Source organism: Triturus cristatus, chromosome 10, assembly GCF_964204655.1.
Source record: "Triturus cristatus chromosome 10, aTriCri1.1, whole genome shotgun sequence".
NCBI classification, from domain to species: Eukaryota; Metazoa; Chordata; class Amphibia; order Caudata; family Salamandridae; genus Triturus; species Triturus cristatus.
In genome coordinates, this window is record NC_140593.1 from 460,947,605 (window position 1) to 460,970,514 (window position 22,910).

Consider the following 22,910-nt stretch of genomic DNA (forward strand, 5'->3'; position numbering starts at 1 on the left):
CAGTAAGCCAAAATCTGTGGGAGCCGAAAGACAGTGGAGAGCCAATTTGACCAAGCGTATTCAGTTTCTATTTTTTCACATGTTTATGTTATCTGCTCAAAGCCCAATAAGTCTCCCTTCAAGTCCTTGACTATTACCATATGACTGACAAGATGAGAGGAGGACTTAATATTAAGGCAAAGCTTTTCTGGTTTTCAGCATAACACTGTCAAACATATTTGCAAAAACTGGTCACAGTGGGCCTTCGGATGGCAGCTCGATGGTATACAAGTCTATTAAAGTGTTTTTCTCTAGAATACGCTCAACCTAATAACACAGTAGTGATTAATGCAGACTGTCCATTTGTCTTGTTTCTATTCAGTAGAGAAAATATATTATTACTCTATTTTATAGAAGCTGGGGGCCAGATGTACGTTTGGATACAAAAGGCGAATCGCTGTTTGAGATGGCTAAAACATTTCTTTTCACATACCGAAGGAGTCGGTAAATCTGCACCAACTACTAAAATAAATTTGCCCCCATACTGAATCTCTATTTGGAAGGAGGGTTCATTTCTAGGCGTCCTTCCAAATACTGAATCAGTATATGTATCAATTACCAAAAACAGATCACAAAACATTAAAATTACAGACTTTTGAATTGGACTGGTTAAACATTCACAAAGCCCTTCATCTTGGTGAAAGAAAAACCATGTTTTGGTGGTTTAGGGGACTATTGTTAACTCTTAAACATATTAAAAAGTACACTATGTTTTTTAACACAGCACCACTTCCTTTATAGAAAAAAAGTTACTTTATCTAAAGGTGATCAAAGTCATGGCGGTTTGCTGACCAAAACTGGCTACCTTTCCTGGCCACCAATCAGAGTGAGTTGCAATTTGCCACATAGCTCATTAATGCTCATAGGGTAGGGTGGATTACGACTCACAATTAATCAGAATTTTGCGAACCAACCCGTTAGTACATAAGTTGGTTCACAAAATTCTTTGTTGGCTGCAAAAATAATGGTTGCAATTTGCAACCAGTTTTCTGCAACCAGTATTTTGGACATCTGGCCCTAGATGTTTTACCTTCAATTAACAGGAAGAGTGCTGTAAAAGAAAATGCAACTGAAATAATTAAAATTCACAATAATTATTTTTACAACTACCTCTCAAAACACAATTTCCGGCGAATACTAAGCTGAATTAAGAAATATTGCTTTAAATAAGAGTTAAATGTTCAAAAGAATAGAAAAAAAATTAGATTAACGTGAATTGAATCTTTAGACATCATAAATGTGAATTTCAGTTTGTAAGTTTGAGATACTTTACACGTACAATTTGGTTAGTGATCGTGAATAAAACAAAACCTCTTAAATCGCCACATTTTTATAAGTGACTGGGGCCAAAGGATTATTTTCTAAATGTCACAAATGTGCCAAGATTGTCAAAGCACAAAACATTACAGTGCATAATAAAAAAGTGGTAGTTTAAATAAATTTTCAAATACAGTGTGGATCCTTTAAAAACCATACATAAAAATAAAATTTACAAACACAATATTAATACTCTAAATTGCTGATAAAAATGTAGCAACCCATTTCTCCCCCCTGTGTGCAAAAAACAAATTGCCGAAAAAAAAAAAAACTTTAGCAGGCCATTTTACATAGAACTTGAGACTTGCCATTTCTAAGTGCTGTGAATAATAAGTGTTACTATTAATGAATGTGTTGGTGCTCAATTGATCTATCTCGATATCAGTAGAATGCGTTTGTCATTCTGCCACCTTTCCTTCACAGCGAAACACCTCTGTACCAAAAATGACATGCAAAAATAACACAGCATTAAGACCAGACTTCGAAAAGTAACGGGCCACCAAAAATGTATTTGCTCTCTACCCACATCTATTTAAAAGCAATGGCAATCATACTTCAGGAACCAGACTAAAATTTTATTTTATTTAAAAAAGATTTGGGACATATCAGCAACTTAGAAAGTCACAACTCGTGAGAGACTATATAACATGTCACATAAAGATACACATTGAAATGCACAAAATACAAAGTTACGCACCTTTAATTTATTGATCATTGCTTCTTCAGAATCCATAGACATAGACAAACCATGGATCAATCTTTTCGCCAACATTCTGGCGTAGAACTATCGAAACAAATGAAAAGAGATTATTGGCAATTCATCCATGCCTTACAAATCAGAGGGCAGTTTTTGTGTAACCCACTAAAATCACAATGCAGAGGTATGAATGAAGGTTAGATTTTTAAAAAGGCACTCGGTTATGGATTTTGTTTTTTGCCACCAAGTCCAATCCTACAAGCAGCGAAGAGCAGGAAAATAGCCTTCACTTCAAATCCTAGCTACACCTTCGACCAGGGCATAAGCCTGGTTCTGTATCTATTCCCCGGGGAAAAAGTGTATCCTACTGAGAGTCGAATTGTGAGTCAGAGGATGGTGGAAGTGGCATAGACATGGTGCAATCAGTGCTTTGAGAAGACCTGGTGGCCCGAAGAATAACAGGGTCTCCCTTTGGATAACAGACCAGAGCAAATATTTGCACAAGGGCAAATTAGCAATATTCGAAACTGAGGCCAACATATGAGAGAAGACAAAAGTGTGGAAGCGTTTTTTTTTCTTTTAAAAAACTACATTTTGTGCAATTAATGTATAATTTTTTTTTTAGATTCAAAATACAAATGATGATTTACAATGATTACACTTAAAACAAGATTAAGGTATAGAAGTGTGTTTAACAATATAACTTTGTTATACCACCTTCATGTGAGATCGCCATTTTAGGTAAAATGGATGTTGTTTCCATCTGTGACTCTTGTATTCACCCCCTACCATCCAGTTCCGCTGCGCAGCTTCTCTTTGCACAATTTCCCCAGAGTGAAGTCAAACTGATGCAATGATTTTTTTCTACTTATACGAATACAAGCTTTCAATGAACCTTCTTGTGTTCCTGATACGTTGTAACTTTCAAGGTCCTTCTGCTGTAGTGCCATTGTGAAACGTTTCATATTCTCTTCACACCCTTCCGGGTGGTAATAGTAGGAAGTTGCTGGGTGATTTTCGGAAAATGGGATAGTGCTTATATGTTAAGGGAATTATGTTTTTAATTTCGATTTGCCATGAGGGTTAATATTATCAGACCATGATGAGCTTACTGTTCCTCTAATTGTTTATGCAATAATTGTGTACAAGAACCCCTTGATTTTGGTAGCGTTCGAGAAGACCTTCCTGTTTGTATCGGGATGCTGTCAAACCTTTTCCTGATTTTGCTGTTATTTTGGGACTTCAAATAATTTCCTGATTTTGCATTTCTCTGTATTACTTTGCATCTGAGAGCCTGGTGTCGAAGAGGGTGCCTTTTTGTGCAATTTAATGCTGCGGGAGAACTGGCTAATGTACATTTTTGGGTCTCCTGAATTTGGGTGTGTCCTGAATTTTGGGGTGCGTTTATCGAGGCGTGGAAGCAAGATGGCGGCTGCTTGAGGTCGCTGAACCGGACTGGCCAAACTAGCACCGTGAGAATGCACCAAACAGGACGGGGAGATTACTAAAAGAAAGATATCGCACATACCAGCCCAATGCTCATTGCTGCCGGGAGAGAGTGACTGCGCGGATGGCTCCCAAAGCCGCCAACTTAGCAAAGGGGAAATCAGGAATACCCCCGACGATGGACCCAGCCGGTGAGACAGGGCAGTAGGCGGATGGCGCTGACAACGTCGCCAGCACCAGAGAAGGAGCTCGCTTCAGAAAAAGGAAGATGCGGGACCGCATCAGGACATCGTATACCGGGGGCTCAGTGCTGGAAATGCTGTGCGCTCCTAGTGGAAAACAGTCTGCAATTACAGGTACACTCACAGGCACAGTTGAAGCCGAGGTAGCCGCTCTTCTCACGGACGAGGGAAAGGCTCAGTTGCGGCTGGAGAGGCCTCTCTCAATATACACCCGGCAGAAAAATCACTCTCAGGGAGCCAGAGTGTAAGTACTGAGTTAAATAAGGGAGATGTATCTGAACCTGTAAATTCAGAGGAACTGGGGCATAGTATGCTATCTTTAAGCCAAGATGTGGAGAATAAGGGAGAACAGATGATAAGTGGAGGGGAGCCAGGAGGGTATACAACAGGTAATAGGCCCCAGCAACAGAGACAGTCCAGCAAGTGGGCGCTACAGAACAGCTCCACTCTCAACCTCAGGGGCAAGATGTATCGCATATAAATACTGAGGCTGAGATAGACCCTAATGACTGTTTTTTCTCTCTATTAGATGGTCCTGAATGGTCGGCTGATGGCTCAGGATCCTCAACTGGGTCTAGTGAAAATGATAGAGACCCAGACAAGGCAAGTGACTCTTTATGACAGCTCGTCGGGCTGGAGGCAAGAAAACTGGGCACCAACTACAAAGGGCAGCTAGTCTGAAATGGGACTATTCATTATCTGACTCAATAAACATTGACCAAAATACAACACCGCAGGGCATCTCTGGCTCGCACGCCCCGACATTAGAAACTGTCCTCCAAACAATCAAGCAGCACCCGGAAGAGACACGGGCAGATGCCCGCAAAGCCCACAGTGCGGCAAGGAAAGTACAGGGTGCAGAAAGGAAACTGACAAAAACCTGCAACACTATAGGCGAGCGCCTTATGAAGCTTGAAATTAGAGTCAGTAATGTTGATATGGAGGTAACTGAAAAACTTGCACAGTCTAATGAACAAGAAAAACGGATCATTGATATCCAGTGAAAATTAGAAGACAGTGAAAATCGTCAACGGTGTAATAATTTGAGGGTCCTGGGAGTTCCTGAAGGGAATGAGGGATCAGACATCCGGACCTATGTGTTGGATCTCTTTCGGCAAGCATTTCCGGAACTTTCAGATTGGAACTGGCAACAAGAGGTTCAACGAGTACATAGGACACCCTTTACTCTGAGAAATGCCGGCAGGGAAGGGGTAAAGTCAAGAGCCATATTTTTTTTTTCAGGAATTTTCTCCTGAGGCAGGCGGTGTTTGAAAAAGCTAGGCCTGAGGCTAGGAGAAGTGTGGATGATGTTTCTTTCTTTGTTAGACCAGACTTCGGTCACTTCACCGCCAAGAGAAGGTGGCGACTACGTCAGCTAATAAAACCCTTTCAGGACAAGGGGGCTAATGCTTTTTTGAATAATCCTGCCTCTCCGAAGGTAGTCTGGCAAGGCTCAACTAGATTTTTTACATCAGAGATAAAAGCTAAATAATTTTTGGCAGGGTTGAAGTCTGAGCATCCTAATGGGCTGGGGGGGGAAGATAGACCAGCAGAAAGGGGGGGAGGGGGGGGGGGGGAACTACTCGGACAACTTTTTCTGTTGAGATTTTGTGTATCCTAATTTGGAGTTGTTCGGAAGAACGATACCTCTCTCTAATTCCCTTCTCTTTTCACTATTATTTTTTATTCTCCCATAGCGTCTTTTCCCATAATTGTAATGTTGTATATATAGTAATTCACAGTGTTGGCAAACCGCTCTTCATCTCCTAACAGACCAATGTGTGGTCTGGGTACTTCCCGAAGATGGTAGGGAAGTGGTCAGGGGGTGGGGCAGAGGGGCAGTTCGGGGGTCTAAGGGTTTCTGGGTGATGGGGACAAAACGGGGCGAAACAAATCAGAGAAGTAATTAGTCAAATTTCCGAGCAAGACTGTAAAGTATTAAAAGCAATGACAAAAATTGGAATAAATTTTTCCTTCCAAGGACAGAGGGGGGAAAAGATTGTCATGGAAACAAAGAAGGACTACTTTTTTTTTGAAACTTTGTTTATTGAATTTTGTACCAAAACATTACAGTCACACAATAATCATAAGCGAACTTCAGTGGCATTTCAAGGTCTAAATCATTACAGCAGTACATTCAATGCATGTCCGGGGGGGATCGGGAACAGCAAAACATAAATTATCATGAGTCTTGGCGCAGGGACAGTGGGCATGCACAGCTGGCAGCAGAGCCATACACAAGTTAAGCGATCAATGTAGGCATGGGGGGCCCTCAAGTGGAGCTCCCCCATGCATTATACCTTTCCCAGGGCGTGACCGCCACCCTTAAGACACTTGTAACAGGCATGCAACCTAATCATCATGGCATGGGAATCATGGAAGGAAGATCAGAGTAGCTGCTCAGGGAGAGGGGGAGGCCAGGGGACACATGAACAGAACCCTCGCCCCCACAGTGCTGCAACAGCTCATCTGTCACCTTGCTCAGGGTGTGCGTCATGAGCATCAGAAGCAATGTCGTCATGGGCCAGAGGGGGAGCATCCTCCGTCAGGGCTCCCGGGTATTGCAGTAGGTAACATTGTAGTGGTCCCCAAACATCAGCGGGACGGGATCGAGCCGGGAGCAGGTCGGAGTATGTCAGTATCTGCTCTTGGCAGTAGACAAGGTCTTTAAGCCATTCCTTAAATTTCGGGGCCCTCCCCCTACCCCACCGGCATGCTATCTGCCGCTTCGCCAACAGCAGCGCCGTCGTGACAAACCTGCGGCTCGCTCGCGGAATATGTTTGGTATAACCCAATAGCGCCTGCACCGGTTCGGGCTCAAGGAGCAGGTCCACCATCTGCGAAACAGCAGAAAACACTTGGGTCCAGTAGGTCTGGATTGCGGGGCAATCCCAGGATAAGTGCAGGAAGTCTGCATGTGGGGCATGACACCTCTCGCAGTTATCCGAGTTCTGCAGCTTAAATTTGTACTTGGTGACCGGTGTGCAGTACAGGCGGTTCAGGAACTTAAAGTGAATGACACGGTGTCTACTGCTCGCAGAAATCTGCTCTGTCTGTATGCAACAGTACGACCACCTGTCATCCCCCAGCTCCAGCCCCAACTCCCGCTCCCACTCCCCACGAGCCCGTGAGGTGTCAAGTGCAGCGTCAGAGCGAACTGTGTGGTATAGTATGGAGACCAGGTGGGAGGGCGAGGACGCCTGTAGGACTCTATGCAATGGGTCAGTGATTTCGGGTTCCGCCGGAAATGTCTGCAATATAGACCGCATTCCATGCCTCAGTCTCATGTAGGTGAAAAGCTCCAGAGGGGTAGGCGCGTACCCGTCGAAGAAGTGTTCCCGGTCGCGGAAGCGCCCAGCAGAGAACAGATCTCCCCACCTCTGAATCTCCAATTTGCGAATCAAGTCTTGAAACAATCTTTCTTGTAGAAGGGGCAGCTGCGGGTGGTAGGCAATGGGGAGAAGGGGCGAGTACAAGAACGAGCTCGCCACTCGCTTAGATATCTCCAGCCATGCCCGCACCGTTCCCTGCAATGCGTTATAATCCGAGATATTGTGAGGGAGAGTACTATGCAGCAGGCCGCGCAGAGGCAGAGGAGCCGCCAGCCAGTCCTCCGCAGCGAGTTGGGGCATAAATGCAACGGGGTGGAACCAGTAAAATGCATAGTGCGCTTGAGCGCAATAGTAATACAACTCCAGGTCCGGTATGTCCAAACCCCCCCGTGAGTAGGGAGAGGTCATCACCGCCCACTTCAGCCTAGGTCTCTTCCCACCCCAAACAAGCCGAATCAATTCCGAGCGTAGGCGATTGAAAAAATGCCGGCCCGGGGGGAAGGGAATGTTCATAAACAAGTATAAAAGTCGAGGGAGCACCACCATCTTAATCAAGGCAGCACGTCCTGCCATCGAGAGGGGGAGCGCAATCCAGCGGTCCACACAGGAGGAGACCTGTGTCAACGCCGTACCGTAATTAGAGCGCATCAGTTCTTCCCTGTCACGAGAAATCTTAATGCCGAGATATTTTACGTCAGACTCACACCATTCTATGGGATAGTCAAGTGAGAACTTCCGACATCCATCCGTCAAATGGAGGATCTGAGACTTTGACCAATTGATTCGCACGCCCGACATCTCCCCGTACGTGATGAATTCCCGGAGTAGCGGGTTCAGGTTATTTTGGGGGTCCCGTACATACAAAGTAATGTCATCTGCGTAGAGCGACAGCAGAAGCTGCCTCTGCTCGCAGATCAGCGCCCGATGTTGATGACGCTGTCGCAACCGCGAGGCAAGGGGCTCCAGCGCCAGCGCAAACAAGAGAGGGGATAAGGGGCACCCCTGCCTGGTCCCACGGGCGATTCCAAAGGGCTCCGATGTCCTACCATTGATCAGGACCCTAGCACAAGGGCCACTGTAAAGGATAGCGATCCAGCCCAGGAAAACCAGGGGAAAACCCATACTAGTCAGCACCGCCACCAGGTAGTCCCACTCCAGGGAGTCGAACGCCTTCGTCGCGTCCAAAAAGACGGCCACCATCTGGAGGCTGGGGGCCACATTCTGCAGAGTGGCAAACAGCGTGCGCAGGTTGTGCGACGTAGCCCTGCCCGGTATGAAGCCCGATTGATCCGGGAGTACTAGCCCCTCCATAAGGAGCGTCAGCCGGTTAGCCAGAGTTTTAGAGAGGATCTTTGCGTCACAGTTAAGGAGGGATAGAGGCCGGTAGGAGTCAGGGGAAGTCGCCGGTTTGCCCGGCTTCAAAAGGGAGGTAATCAAGGCCTCTCTCATGGTAGGGGGGAGCTTTCCCAGCGTGTGGGCTTCCTCAAACACCACTTTCAAGATCGGGGCAAGGATATCTATGTACGACTTATAAAACTCGATCGGGAGCCCGTCGAGTCCAGGGGCTTTCCCCGAGGCCATTTGCATGATGGCCTCACGAATTTCATCAATCCCAAGCGGTGCCATGAGGAACTTCCTCTGTGCATCAGAGAGCCATCCCAATGTGATCTCTCCCAAATAGGGAGCCAGCTCCGGCGGTTCAGTGTGAGCGGAGGAGTATAGTTCAGTATAATGAGCAACGAATGTTTGCATGATAGACCGGGTGTCCCTGTGGAGCTCCCCCGAACCACCCTGGATCTCGAGGATTTGGTTGTTAAAACGGGGCGGCCGGATTGCCCAAGCTAGGTATTTACCCGGGCGCTCCCCCTCCCCGTACCTACGAGCCTGAAAGTATTTCCCCCTGAACCGAACCTCTCTGTCCGCAGTTTCTTTATAGTCGGTCAGCAGTTCCCGGAAGCGGGCCTGCGCCCCAGCATCAGTATGAAACGTGGGGGCAGTCTCCAAGTCTTTCAAGTCAGTCTCGAGTTTACAAAGGGTGCTACGCAAAACCTTGAGGACCCCCACCCCTTTCGAGATGCACAGTCCTCTAATTGTGACTTTAAAAGCCTCCCACACCACGGCAACACTATCCACCGTGCCACCGTTGCGCTGGAAGAAGCTCTCAATTTCCTGTGCAATTTCGGATCTGAAGACGTCGTCCAGCAGGGCAGTTGGCTGCAGTCTCCACGACATCGGGGAGCCAGCGAGGTCAGTCAATTCAACGCTCAGCAGGACCGGGGCGTGATCAGAGTATGTGCGAGCAAGGTGTTTTACACAGCCTATCGTGGGAGCAAGCCCCGGGGAAACTAGGATATAGTCCAGTCTCGCCCACGTGGAGTGCGCGGCAGTCCAGTGCGTGCCCTCCCTTGTCGCCGGGTGCCTAGAACGCCACGTGTCCAGTAAATGGCGCTCAGTAAGAAGGTCATGCATATATGCCTGCGAGCGGGAGTAGTGGTGTGGGTTCGGATTCGCCCTATCCCTCTCGGGGTCAACAGCTATGTTAAAGTCACCTCCCCACACTAGGTAAGTGGAACCGATACGCAAAATCTCTCCCCATAGTGTTTGAAGGCAAGACGGATCATCTATGTTGGGACCATAATAGCACACCAAAGTGAGCGTATCTACGCCCATGCGCCCCCAGACAACACAATACCTGCCCTCCCGATCCATCCGCTCGCCCATTTGCACAAAAGGGGTATGTTTCCTAATGAGGATGGCCACCCCACGCGAATAGGTGGAGTAGGAGGAGAAGGTACGGTGCACAGCCCAACGCGACGCAAACAACACCGGCCTGGAGGGGTCTAGGTGCGTCTCCTGAAGAAAGGCTACCCCTATGTGATGCCTATCCAGGTATGCCAGGACGTGTCTACGCTTTCTGTGGTCCCCCAAGCCCCTCACATTCCAGGATAAAAAGTTAAGCTGCCCAGTAGAGTCCCTACGTGTCTGCGGATCACTCATGGAAAACCAAAAGACTCAAACACAGCGATACAATGCAACCGCCGCCCCCCGAACCATATGAAGAAGACCATGCCAACAGCGCCACACCCCATTCAAAACTAGCATACATAACAAATCCCCAACTCCCCCCCACCCCCCACCCACAGCAGCATCCCAAACATGCTATCTGGACAGTCCCCCTCCCCCCCACCCCGAAGCAAACTCCGTCTATAGCAAATGCCATATTGGAGCAACATGTAAACTTAAAGTCAAGTGGGTACTACCCTTGGGAGGACAGTTTAGGTGAATACACAGTAACCCCTCGATCCAGAAGAGTGCGCCCCGCCCGGGGGCCGGACCCTCCCCATGGACAAAAGGGCGCCCAGCAAGACGATGAAGTCCTGAGAGTCTAGAGCAAGCCAAAGAAATGCTGAACTCCGCTAACATCCCCTCACAGTGAACAAAGCTAGGTCCATGGGTCCCTGTATCAAGTCCCACAATGGCGGACACGCGCAACACCTTACCAGCTGATAGGCAACAGTCTCAGAGTCGACAGGTCAACAATCCAGCACCATCATCCTGATGCCGGCGATGAGGGGCAGTCCTGGTCACGTTTCTTGAGGCGCTTCAAGAACTCCTCCGCCTGTTGGGATTTAGTGCAAAAAATTTGTTTCCCTTGATGCGTGATGCGCAGGCGGGCCGGGTAAAGAAGCGCATAGTCAATTTGTGCAGCACGCAGTTTATGCTTGACCTGGACAAATTTCTTCCGCTCCTCCTGAACCACCGGGGTGAAGTCCAGGAAAATGGTGAAGGTTGTGCCGCCATAGGATAGGGTCTTCCTCTCCCTCGCCGTCCGAAGCGCGACATCTCGGTCACGGAAATTCAACAAGCGTGCGATAATAGGGCGAGGGGGAGCCCCCGGCGGCGGTCTCAGGGCCAGAGATCTGTGTGCTCTTTCAACGATGAACTGGGGGGATAGGGAGTCCGTGCCTACCACCTCTCGCAGGAGACCCTCCACATAGTCCTCCATCTTGCCCGTGTGGGTCGATTCCGGAATGCCAATTATACGGATATTGTTCCTCCGACTGCGCGCTTCCAAGTCTTCATTTTTGGCTGCTATTACATGGAGGACTTTGTCCATGCGCGCCACAGTGGCGGACAGTTCCGTTGTTCGATCTTCGGTGTCCGAGATACGCCTCTCCGTCTCTGTGAGGCGGTCGCCATGGCTGTCAACCTTATGCACAATCGAGTCCATGCGGGATTGCATGGAATCCATTTTGTCAACTATGGTCGCTAGACTTTGCCTCATGTCCAGCAGTATGGACTTGACATCTTCCCCCGGCGGGGCCTCCACCGACGTCGACCCCGCCGCAGCGGCCTCCGGTTGCGACCTGGTCTGCTTCTTGGTCTCAAAAGTAAGGCGAGGCTGACGGCTGTCCGGCTTCCCCATGGCGGCACTGCCAGGCCTCCCACAGCAGGATCGGGGGGCGCGTTCGGGTGGGCCTCGGGGGCAAGCAGCAAAAGAGGGGGGGAGCGGCAGTTCAGGGGAGAGGGGAAGCTTCCAGATCGTACAGCGGGTCACAGGATCAACCACAGACACCCTGTGCAACCCCCTCCACCTGTTACATGGGGCCCCGCTGGGGACCAGCCGCCGCCCCCGGGACCGATCGCGATCCCACAAGCACACCCCTCACCTCCACAGCTGGTAGCAACGCTCCTTGAGCGAACGGGATGACCCCTGCGCGGATCGCCAGCAGAGAAGAGCCAGGTAGGTGGGGGCGAAAAGGATCCAAGGCGAGCCCCACACGTAGGCTCCACCACGGAGGCCCCGGCGCAGGAGGGCCAGTGGTCAGCGCACCAGGCAGCAGTCCCTCCGGGCCCCACACCTCCTCCGATCCGCGTTTCCGTCGGACGTTTAATCGCCCCCAGTGGGCAGGTGGCCAGGCACCAGCAGGGGGGGCGGCGAGGGATCCGCGCAAGCCGGCACGAACGGGGCGGCACCACGCCGCAACAAGGATCCGGCGCGGGCAGGGAGGGCGGCCGCCTCAGCTGCGACCTCAGCCGGATGCGCCACTCACCAGCACCCGCGCCCGTCGGGCATCACACTGCCATCCAGTCCGTCCTCTCGCCCCCGGCCAGGGGTATCCAGCGCGGGCTACAGCGACCCCCGCAGACACGCCGCAGGGCCGCCGTCCGCAGCCTCGGATCCGGAGGCGAGGCCTGTCACCCACGTGGGAAGCACCGGCCTCGCGTCACAGCAGCCTCCCGGTCGCGGCTCCAGCGGGATGCCCGCCACAGCCGGCGCAGCCCGCAGCGGCTCCCCAGTCCGATATCGCCGGGCCACCAAGGATAAGACAGCGCTCAGACTGTGGTAGGGATGTCGGGCCGCCCACACAGGCCCGTGTAGGCAGCAAAATACGACTTTCAGGAAGGATTTTTAAGGATTTCTTCGCTGGGCTGCGGGAGCTTCACCCGAAGGCAGCCATTCCGCTGTGCGCCCACCCGAAACAAAGAAGGACTACTTATCTAAAAGTAAATGGGTAAGATAACTATCTGCTCTGTCAACATAGGGGGTTTGGGGGATAGGACCAAGCAGATTAGGACTATGGAGATGATCAAATCTATCAATTCGGATATCATCTGTCTCCAAGAGACACACATACCATGGGATAAGAGGGGGCTAATTATGATAAGGGGTACTACCTAATGGTCTGCTCTACTCAAACATCTAATATCAGAGGGGTGGCCATTCTAGTTCGGAATCAAACAGGACTGGCCAAGTGAACACTGGGGGATGCTGGAGGGAGATGGGCCCTGGCGGAATTAGAGTAAGGAATAACAATAGTAACGGTGTATGGGTCAAACTAGGACGAGCCTAAGATATTTGAAGATCTGGAGATGGAGTTGGCAACTTGGCCTACCCCTCTGATTATGTGTGGGGATTTTAATATTAATTTAGGAGTAGGCGATGCGATGTCCAGTAGGTATCAAGGACGGAAGCCTAAAGTGTACAGAGCCCTGGTATCACTAATTAAAAGTCATGGGTTAATGGCTGTATGGGAGTCTGTTTCCTTCTGATCCGGGATATACATATTTTTCCTACCCTCATAGGAAATATGTAAGGTTGGATTACTTCTTTATCTCGAAGCAGATTCTCGGTGGGGCTGGAATAGAAGTATTACCAAAATTAATGTCTGATCATAATCCCCTGACTTTAGTGGTAAGAACACAGCACATACAAAGGCAGCAAAGTCAATGGACGTTCGATTGGAAATTGTTGGTAGATCAGGAATTTATTAGCTATTTCAAAAAGTGGATAATAGAATTCTTCAATATGAATAGATAGAGCGCACCGCGCAATACGGTGTGGGACGCGTTTAAGGCGGGATTAAGGGGGGAGATGGTAAGCTTTGTCTCTAATAAAAAGCAGCAACAAGAGATGAAGAGCAAGGAACTGCGTGCTAAGCTCCAGGATCTGGAGAGAGAACATATGGATAAGATAGTGCGGGGGATTGATGTAGCCACAACTCAGCTTGACATCACTGTGATTAAAGCTGAGATAGGTTAATACTACTATCAAAAGGCGGCAGCAGGATATCAGACCCATAGGGCGGAGAGGTACGAGTACGGGGAAACAGTTGGGAGACTACTCGCTCTAAAGACAAGGCAGAAATCGATGAAGAGCCAGATATCCACATTAACAAGCGGAGGGACCTTGTATACAAACCCAGTGGATATAGTTGACGTATTCCATACGTTTTATCAAGATCTCTATAAAGAGGAGATACAGGGCCCTCAGGGAAATCTATATATGAGGATAAGGGAGGAGGGTAGGAAGTTTGAATGAGGTTGGAGTCTGAATTTACATTGGAAGAGGTACAAACAGCGATACAGCAGTTGGCTTTGGGTAAGGCAGCAGGCCCTGATAAGTTTCCATCAGAATTGTTTAAAATTTTCCAAGAAGAGCTAGCTTCCCTACTTTGGGATCCATTTCTGAGGGGACAATATTCAGGAAATCCGCCAGATTCTTGGAAGGGTACTAACATCGTTATTTTCCCAAAGAAAGATAAACCACCGGCTAGGTCTACTTCATATAGGCCTATCTCTTTGATCAACGCGGATGCAAAACTGTATTCAAATATTCTGGCGCATCATCTCCAGGGGGTCATAGCCAGTATCGTATTGCCTTGGCAACACGGCTTCGCACCCGGTAGAGATACAACAGATCATGTAATACGTGCCATGGCCTTATTTGATATTGCCAGGGAAACTAATGGGAGTCTGGCTATGATCCTCATGGATGCAGAAAAAGGCATTCGATCGGGAGGCATGGGAGTACTTATGGGGAGTCCTGGCAGCCAAGGGATTTGGCCCTCGGGTCAATACTGCAATTAAAGCAATGTGTAGGGCACCGTATGCGAAGCTCCAGCTGATTGGTAAAGAATTGGATATTATAAGAGTAGCACGGGGAACAAGGCAGGGATGCCCCTGCTCCCCAATGATGGTTCCCCTGTATATAGATCCGGTTATCCAACAGATGATCGAAAATCAAGCTAATATATCGGTGGTAACTCAGGGGTTCGACACTGATGTATTAGCCTATGCAGATGACATTGCGATATTAACAACTAATCCAGAGGGAGCAATGAAGGAAATAGAAGCCATGGCTACCACATTTGGAAAGGAGTCCGGGTATCTATTGAATAAATCTAAGACGCAAATAATAGGTACTGAAAATATTGTTTTTCAGGATAGTCGGTGAGTACCTACGGCTATCTATCTAGGGGTAAGGGTTAGTGCGGATATAGATCGGATTGTACAAATCAACTATGACCCCATGATTAATAAAATAGCTACAGATCTCAGGGGAATGAATTCATTGCACTTGACTATCATAGGAAGAATTAATGTTCTTAAAATGATAATGCTCTCCAAGATATTGTGTTTGTTTAGGGCACTTCCAGTAGAAGTTGCAGGGTCTATAATTAAAACCTTAGATTCCATAATCAGTAAATTCATCTGGTAATATGGCAAGGTTAAGAGATCCCTAATGTTTCTCACGTTGCCACAAATACGGGGTGGTTGGGCTGCTCCTAACCTTACCTTCTATTATTGGGCAGCAATACTTCAACATATGAATATACTTTTCTTTGTAAATGATGGTAGAGATAGAGTGGTCGGGGTTAAGGGTCTCCCAACAATCTATGAGTTGGCACTTGGGGAAAGGGCAAGAGCACTGTTACTCCGCCAGCTGGAACAGAGTTATTATAAAAAGGTGCGATTCACGATCATCAGGAGCACGTGGAAGTTTGGGGCAAAATTCAAAAACATATGAAAATAGAGAAATTTACAAGGTATACACCTATTTGAAGACCATCTTTATGTCTCCCTGGGTTTTACGATGCTATTGCAAAAGAATGGGAGCAACTTGGGCTAAGGACAGTGGGAGATATTCAACCAACAGACCAACTGTATCTCTTTCCTGAGTTGCAAAGAGAATATGGAATACCGTATAGGCACTATTTTAAATATCTACAATTAAAGTTTATTTTTGGGCAAACGGAGGCAGGCAATCTCAAGTGCCAAAATCTTATTGTTTGAGACCATGGGAGGCCCACTTGTAAAATTAAACACTTATATGGTATGATGATGGAGGAAGATCCGGATGATATAGAGAAAACTGAAACAAAATGGGCCAGCAGACTAGAGAATGAGGATTTGGATATTGATATGTCACTTCTGCTTGCTAAAAAAACTTTTCTATCCGCCAATTTAAAGGTGCAACACTATAAAACGATTTATGATCTATACTTTACCCCTTCTAAACTTTTTAATTTGGGGCAAAGGGAGGATGATAAATGCCCTAGGTGCGGGATAGGACCAGCAGAAGAGATACATTTGTTCTATGGCTGTCCAAAGCTCGATCCGCTAAAAATGGAACTGGAAACGTTTTGGGTGAAGATCTTGGGTAAAACTGTGGCCTTAACCCCCTAGCTTATGATGGTGGGGTATGACAATAGTGTGGGGCTGGATCAAGCCCAAACTAGCATTGTATTTATCTCAGTTACTATAATCAGTCTATTAATTGCAACCAGATGGAAGGATCTTGTGCCCCCAAGTTTTCACGAATACATGGCCCGTTTTATAGCTATAAATAAACTCGAACAGGCTCTATAAGATTGCAAGGGGTTTCAGGCCAAAAAGTGGGGTACGAAATTATGGGCTCGAATAACAAATTGGTTATCTAGGGCAGGGTAATGTATATAGACTAATTTTGTATCTGGGTTTGGATCTATTATTTCTCCCTTCTTTTTATTTCTTATTTTTTTTTCAATGAACTGTATATATATTTTGGAAACTGTCATTAGCCTTTGAATCTGTATTTATAACAAGTATTAATTCAGACGATGTTATATTAACTGATACTGCATAATGAATGAATACGTTATTGATGTGATAATATGTATATTATCTCTCTGAATCAAAAAAAATAAATAGAAAAAACAAAATAAAAGAATTTTGGGGTACATTTTTTGTTTCTACAAAAAGAAACAGGAGAACCTTCCTGAGGGCAACAATACTGATAAAACTTCACCACGCAAGTATAATACCAGAGGGCTGAAAATTAGTGGCACGGAGCAGAAGTTGAGGTGCAAGCTGGTAGAATTAATATAGAGAATTTTTTGTAACTCTTGGAATAGAATTGTGCTTTGCAAGTCCTACCTGATTCCCAATTTTGCTTGGGGAGTCTTTTTAGATCCATTTGATGAAAATGATACAGTGGTAGGCGTAGAGCTATTATATTTTCTTCATCCCAATGGTTAGGTCTTTACTCTTATCACTATGTGTTCTTGTTATCAAGTGCCACGTATGGAATGTAAACGGTTGGTACATGAGGTTCTTATCAAGGTTCTGTTTTGGCCAGTTGCTGGAGGTCACTTATTCTGACCAGTCCGCTCTCCAGTCCATTTACTTCAACATCAACTTACAAGCTTGTCTGTGATCAATGGTATGGTACAAGGACCCCATTTCATTAAGAACCCCTGAAAAGCACCAACTCCATTTTCTAAATTGCATGAGAATATTAGCTTTGAGGAGAACCTTTACTAACTAGGAGTACAGCTATATTCTTGATGTTTTTGTGAAATCTTAATAGTTTTTTCAGGTTAAGATCTGCCCTCTCACCAGTTATTACTTTACATTTTACTAAACAGAAAAAAGATAAAGTTTAAAGAAAAAAAAAAGGCAACGGTATAATATTGAGATCAATAACTTGACAGCCATGCTGACATGTAACTCTCCGGGGTCTAGCTACAATTAGCTTTTGATCTCAACTAAAATCAACAAGCCCATAGCCACCTGGAAAAGCATAAGGTCCAAGATCAACCTGTAGCACAAGTTATTACTTGTGTAACAATATATCTGTAAGAGACATTAGATAGTGATAGATTCCTTACCTTTGAATATCCCCACGCGTCAGACTGGATCCGGAACGTTTGAGTACCCCTGCGTGTCGGAAGGTGGCATCGTGCAGCTCCGCGTCCGTCGTTGGCGTCGGAAGCGCCGAGATGACGTCACGGAGACTACTTAGGTGCCACCCATGCGTGCGGACGTCCGTTCTGTACACGACTTTCCGCGCCAGGGATGCAGAGCCATGCAAGAAACTGACCACTGGTGCCATGAAACTAGGGCCCTGAAAAGGATGACCTTAACCCTAGAAATCAGTTCGCAGAACGGGGAGGATGGGTGGGGCGGTAAGGAATCTATCACTAACTAATGTCTCTTACAGATATATCGTTACACAAGTAGTAACTTGCGCATCTGAAAGAGACACATTAGTGATAGATTCCTTACCTTAGAATAGATACCCCAGCATTACATTCCCCGGAGGTGGGTCTGCGAACCAAAATCACACCAGAAAGTCCCAGAGAACCGAACGGCCAAAGAAGCCGTCTCTCCGGACTTGGCTGTCTAGGCAGTAGTGCTTGGTAAAAGTGTGCAGCGAGGCCCACGTAGCTGCCTGACCGATGTCCTCCAAGGGAGCGCCGCGTCAATCACACCAGAAAGTCCCAGAGAACCGAACGGCCAAAGAAGCCGTCTCTCCGGACTTGGCTGTCTAGGCAGTAGTGCTTGGTAAAAGTGTGCAGCGAGGCCCACGTAGCTGCCTGACCGATGTCCTCCAAGGGAGCGCCGCGTCACAAAGCAGTAGTGGCTGCCGTTGCCCTGGTAGAATGGGCATGCAGTCCCACAGGAGGCTCCTTCTTAGCCAACAAGTAACTGGGTTTGATGCAGAGAACGACCCAACGAGAGATGGTCCGTCTGTGCATGGCCCGACCTTTTTTGGCGCCCACGTAGCCAACAAAATGTTGGTCATCCACCGGGAAATGTTGTGTGTGCTTCAGATAGAACGAGAGCGCACGTTTTGGGTCCAGACGATGGAGCCTCTCTTCTTCTTTTGAAGGATGCAGAGGCGGAAAGAAGGTGGGCAAAGTGATGGTCTGCCCAATGTGGAAGGGCGGGACAACCTTTGGCAAGAAAGAAAGACGAGTCCTTAAAACCACTTTGTCCGGATGAACAGAGAGAAAAGGAGGTTTAGAAGAAAGAGCCTGGAGCTCACTCACTCTTCTGGCAGACGTGATAGCTACCAGGAAAGCCGTCTTTAGAGTGAGAAGACGTAAAGGACAGTTATGAAGTGGCTCAAAGGGAGCACAAATCAGATAAGTCAAGACAAGATTTAAGTCCCATTGAGGCACTATGAAGGGCAAGGGAAGAAACGTGTGTGTAATGCCTTTCAGGAAGCGATTAACAATTGGGAACTTAAACAGGGAAGGCTGATCTGGAAGCCGTAGAAAGGCGGAAATGGCCAAGAGATAACCTTTGATAGTGCCCAGAGCAGAGCTCTGCTGGGCCGAAGAGAGAAGGAACAGAAGGACCTCGGATAGAGGGGCAACAAGGGGATCCACAGCCTTTGCTGTGCACCATGCCACAAATTTGTTCCACCTGCAGGCGTGTACCGTCTTAGTGGAGGGACGCCTGGCTGCCAGAATAATGTCACAGACTTCAGAAGGAAGGTTGAAAGCTGTCAACTGTCCCCGCTCAATCTCCATGCATGGAGGTGGAGGCTGGGCAGGTTCGGGTGGAGGACCGTCCCCTGTTGCTGCGACAGAAGATCCTCCCAGTCCGATCGGGGGAGCGTTCGCCATGCTGAGTAGCTCGGGATACCAGCATCTTCGTGCCCCATCGGGAGCCACAAGGATGACTTGGGCTCGGTCGCGCAGAATCTTCTTCAGCACTCTGGGCAGAAGTGGTATAGGCGGAAAGGCGTACAACAGACCACAGCTCCACTTGTGACGAAAAGCGCCGCAGTGCGAGTGCCGCCTTGGAAATTCCGATGCGCAGAATTGATGACATTGTGCGTTCTCTTTGGCGGAGAATAGATCTAACCAAGGCTCTCCTCACTGCAGAAAGAGACCTTGCGCCACCTCCGAGTGAAGATGCCATTTGTGATCCATCAAACACCGGCAGCTGAGTTTGTCCGTTCAGGAGTTCAAAGAACCTGCCAGGTGTTGAACCACCAAGGTAATGCCTTGATGTTCCAGCCATGTCCAGAGGAGGAGAGCCTCCGGGCATATGGTCCACAACCCCACCCCATTCTGTTTGTTGCAATAACACATGGCGGTGGTGTTGTTCGTGAACACCTGCACTACACTTCCCCGGACAGAGGAAGGAATGCTTTCAGTGCATGTCAGATCGTCTGAAGCTCCAAAAGGTTGATATAGAGCCGGGACTCTGCCGGAGACCAGAGGCCCCTGATCTCCGCCTCTCCCATGTGGCCCCCCTATCCCAGGAGGGACACATTCGTCACCACTGTGTGCTCCGGTTGGGGAAGGGAGAGGGATCTGCCCTTGACCCAATCGTGAATCGTGAGCAACCACTTCAAGTCGTGTGCAGTGCCCTCCAAGATCCTGGCCGTGATCGGACAGGTTGCCCTGATGCTGCACCCACTGGAACTTCAGGTCCCACTACAGAGCCCGCATATGCCATCTGGCATGTTGCACTAGCAGGATGCAGGAGGCCATGAGGCCCAAGAGCCGGAGGGTCATCCTGACTGAAACCCGGAAGAGAGGCTCAATATCCCAGACTCGCTGCTTGGGAGGATAAACCCAAAACTGCGTCGAATCCAGAACCGCTCCGATGAAGGGGAGCTTCTGAGATGGACTCAGGTGCGACTTCGGCATGTTGATGAAGAACCCCAGCAATGCAGGAGGTCGGCCATAGTCTGGAGGTGGGAGAAGACTGCCTGGGGCGAGCCCGCCTTCAACAACCAGTCGTCGAGATAGGGGGAAGACTCGATGGCCGCCTTGGCCAAGAGGGCCACGACTTCTTGCTGGAGAAGTGCAAAATGATCCCACGACATGCGGTGGAACTGAGGTGGCATGGCTAGAGGTGTAGTCTCGAAGGGGAGGGAGTAGCCCCTCCGGACGATTTGCAGCACCCACATGTCCGGGGTAACGGAACGCCAGTGAGGAAGGTGATGGCGAATCCTGCCGCCCACCGGCGTGGTGTGTGCCACAAAGCTCGGACTAGGAAGGCTTTCCTGTATAAAAACCTGTCATTTTCAAATGAGTTTTGAGGTGACAATTGTGTCAGCCAGTGAGAAGGGCAGGACTAAGAGCAGAATTGCAGCTGCTGTTTTAACAGCCTTTAAGCTCGTAACTCTTTTCCAGAGGTGGGCATTTGTTAGCACCAAGGAGTCCTTCATGGCAACATGATTTCTTTTTGCATGGTAGGAATCGCTCTGCCCATTACCACACATAACCTGTGCCTTATTTTTTTTAATTGACTGCATATTATAGCATTTGCAACAAATTACTATCTGTATACTGTTGAGTTTAATTTCACACTACAAAATCACGTATTCTACATACCAACATAATGCTCATCCATATATTGATATAAGAAACTAAAGGTTTAAGCTGTTTGAGTAAAGCTAGGACTTTGGAGTTCAAAGACTTTAGAAGAAACTCTGACATTGGCCTCATTCCTCTATATGGTAATGGAACTCCTTGTTGACCTGCAATATCCTTATAATATACGGGAGCCTACACTCACTGGATAAAAGCCAGTCGCTAATTCCCATATTAAAGGCAATTTTTGATGTTGCTCATCATCGGTAATAATGAAGTGAGTGAGCTACTCAACTCGAATAGGTTTTTACAGTTGAGTTCCGACATACAATGCCTGCTGCCAGCAGCCAAGGTGAAAGGCAGGTTATGGAGCATAATGACAGCTGGGCATTTAAACAGGGAAAACGGGAACTGGCTTTTCCTTCTTCTAGTCTCCTATGCTCAAAAGGAAAAGTGATCTGCAGAAAGGAGTTATTTATGGCTCCATGCTTATATATCTGACACTGTATGTCTTTACTGGAAAGATAGAATCTCTGTCTATAAACAATTTGAGCCACTGCATTTTTTAAACCAACTTACATCAAAGTGATTCTAATATCTTTTTGCTAAAAATGGCCGACAGATTTCTGGGGTGTTTAATTTCGAAGCACATGTTCGGCTTTTATTCTTCTTGTCTGCAATAAACATGAAAGAGCAAGACACCAAGGATTTAAGCAGCTAACGGCAAGGGTATTGGTGCGAGCATGTATTATAAGGAATAAATGTACTTTAAAGGTTAAAATACCTTCTGTTGTACACTAAAATTGTATTGCAAGCCATCTATGAGTTCCATTGCCTCATAAAGGAACACCGTAATTATCAATTAGGCAAAATGTCAGAGGATAAGTCTGACTAAACTACATATTTGGCCTAGAGCTGAAGACAAGATGCCATGCATACAGAAACACCCAAAATTTCTAAGGTGGGTGTTATATGGTTGATAACAAGAACAATCTATGGCCAGTAACTGCCCTAGCATTGAGCACAAAAAGAAATGAACAGCCTAAGAAACGAGGCTACTCACAAACTGTAGCATCATAGTTTTCTTCAACTTACAGGGGAGATTTAACAGTACTTCTGAAGTCCTGTTTATTAAACGTTCTTTTACCCTGAAGAGACAGTCTCCAGGACCAAGTAAGAACAAGTCTCTGACTCTCTGGACCAAGGAAGAACTCCATAGGAGCAATAACTTGAGTACCACTTAAATCTCACTAGTGGCATGGAGATTGTGGGTGAAGTGAACCAATGAAATTACATTTGTAATCAGCACATCTATGAGCCACTACAGGGGAAAAGAAAACAACAGGGCCAATTTAGGGTAAACCTCTTCCAAGATCAGATGAGCAAAGCCAATAACATCTTATTTGTAATCTGCACCTTATGGAACCAAGCTTAAAAGGTCATGAACTGTGAAATGAGATAGCGAATCAAACAATTTTCTTCGAGAGGGTGCGCGCTTGCTGAGGTAGATTCAAGAACCTTGTCATGGAGTGTAGGAGACTGGCTCAGTATATGGTGCACACCTATTGGTGAGGCACCCTGCAAACAGTTCAGGAAGCACTTCTGATAGTGGTAGTGGCCCCTGATATCCAAAGCTCTCAATGGGTAGCTACGGAGAGCAACCAAGGCTTATTCAGGAGGGAGTAAAGAGGGTACATATCAACACAATCAGTCAGTGAAGCTTACACACGAGAAAGAACCACACCTGTGTTAGAAAAATACCTTGTATTTATTATACACCAACACTAAAACTACTTTGGCATATCTCCTATCTGGAGATATCATTACACATTAAAATACCCTTCAAAACAGGTAAGTAAAGCACATAAAACACATGGGTTCCTATGGGGGGGGGGGGGGGGGACTATATACTAAGAAAATGGAATTTGAGGTGAGTACCAAACTAAGACTAACA

General features: G+C 47.4%; 1 protein-coding gene across 1 annotated transcript in view; it reads right to left on the reverse strand.

The window, feature by feature from the left end:
- CUL2 (cullin 2) overlaps window positions 1-22,910 on the reverse strand; it is a 537,998-nt gene that overhangs the window by 150,703 nt on the left and 364,385 nt on the right. The window contains exon 14 of the mRNA XM_085631872.1: window positions 2,054-2,140. Within this exon, the coding sequence (XP_085487998.1) occupies window positions 2,054-2,140 (87 nt within the window). The remainder of the gene's footprint in view (window positions 1-2,053; window positions 2,141-22,910) is intronic.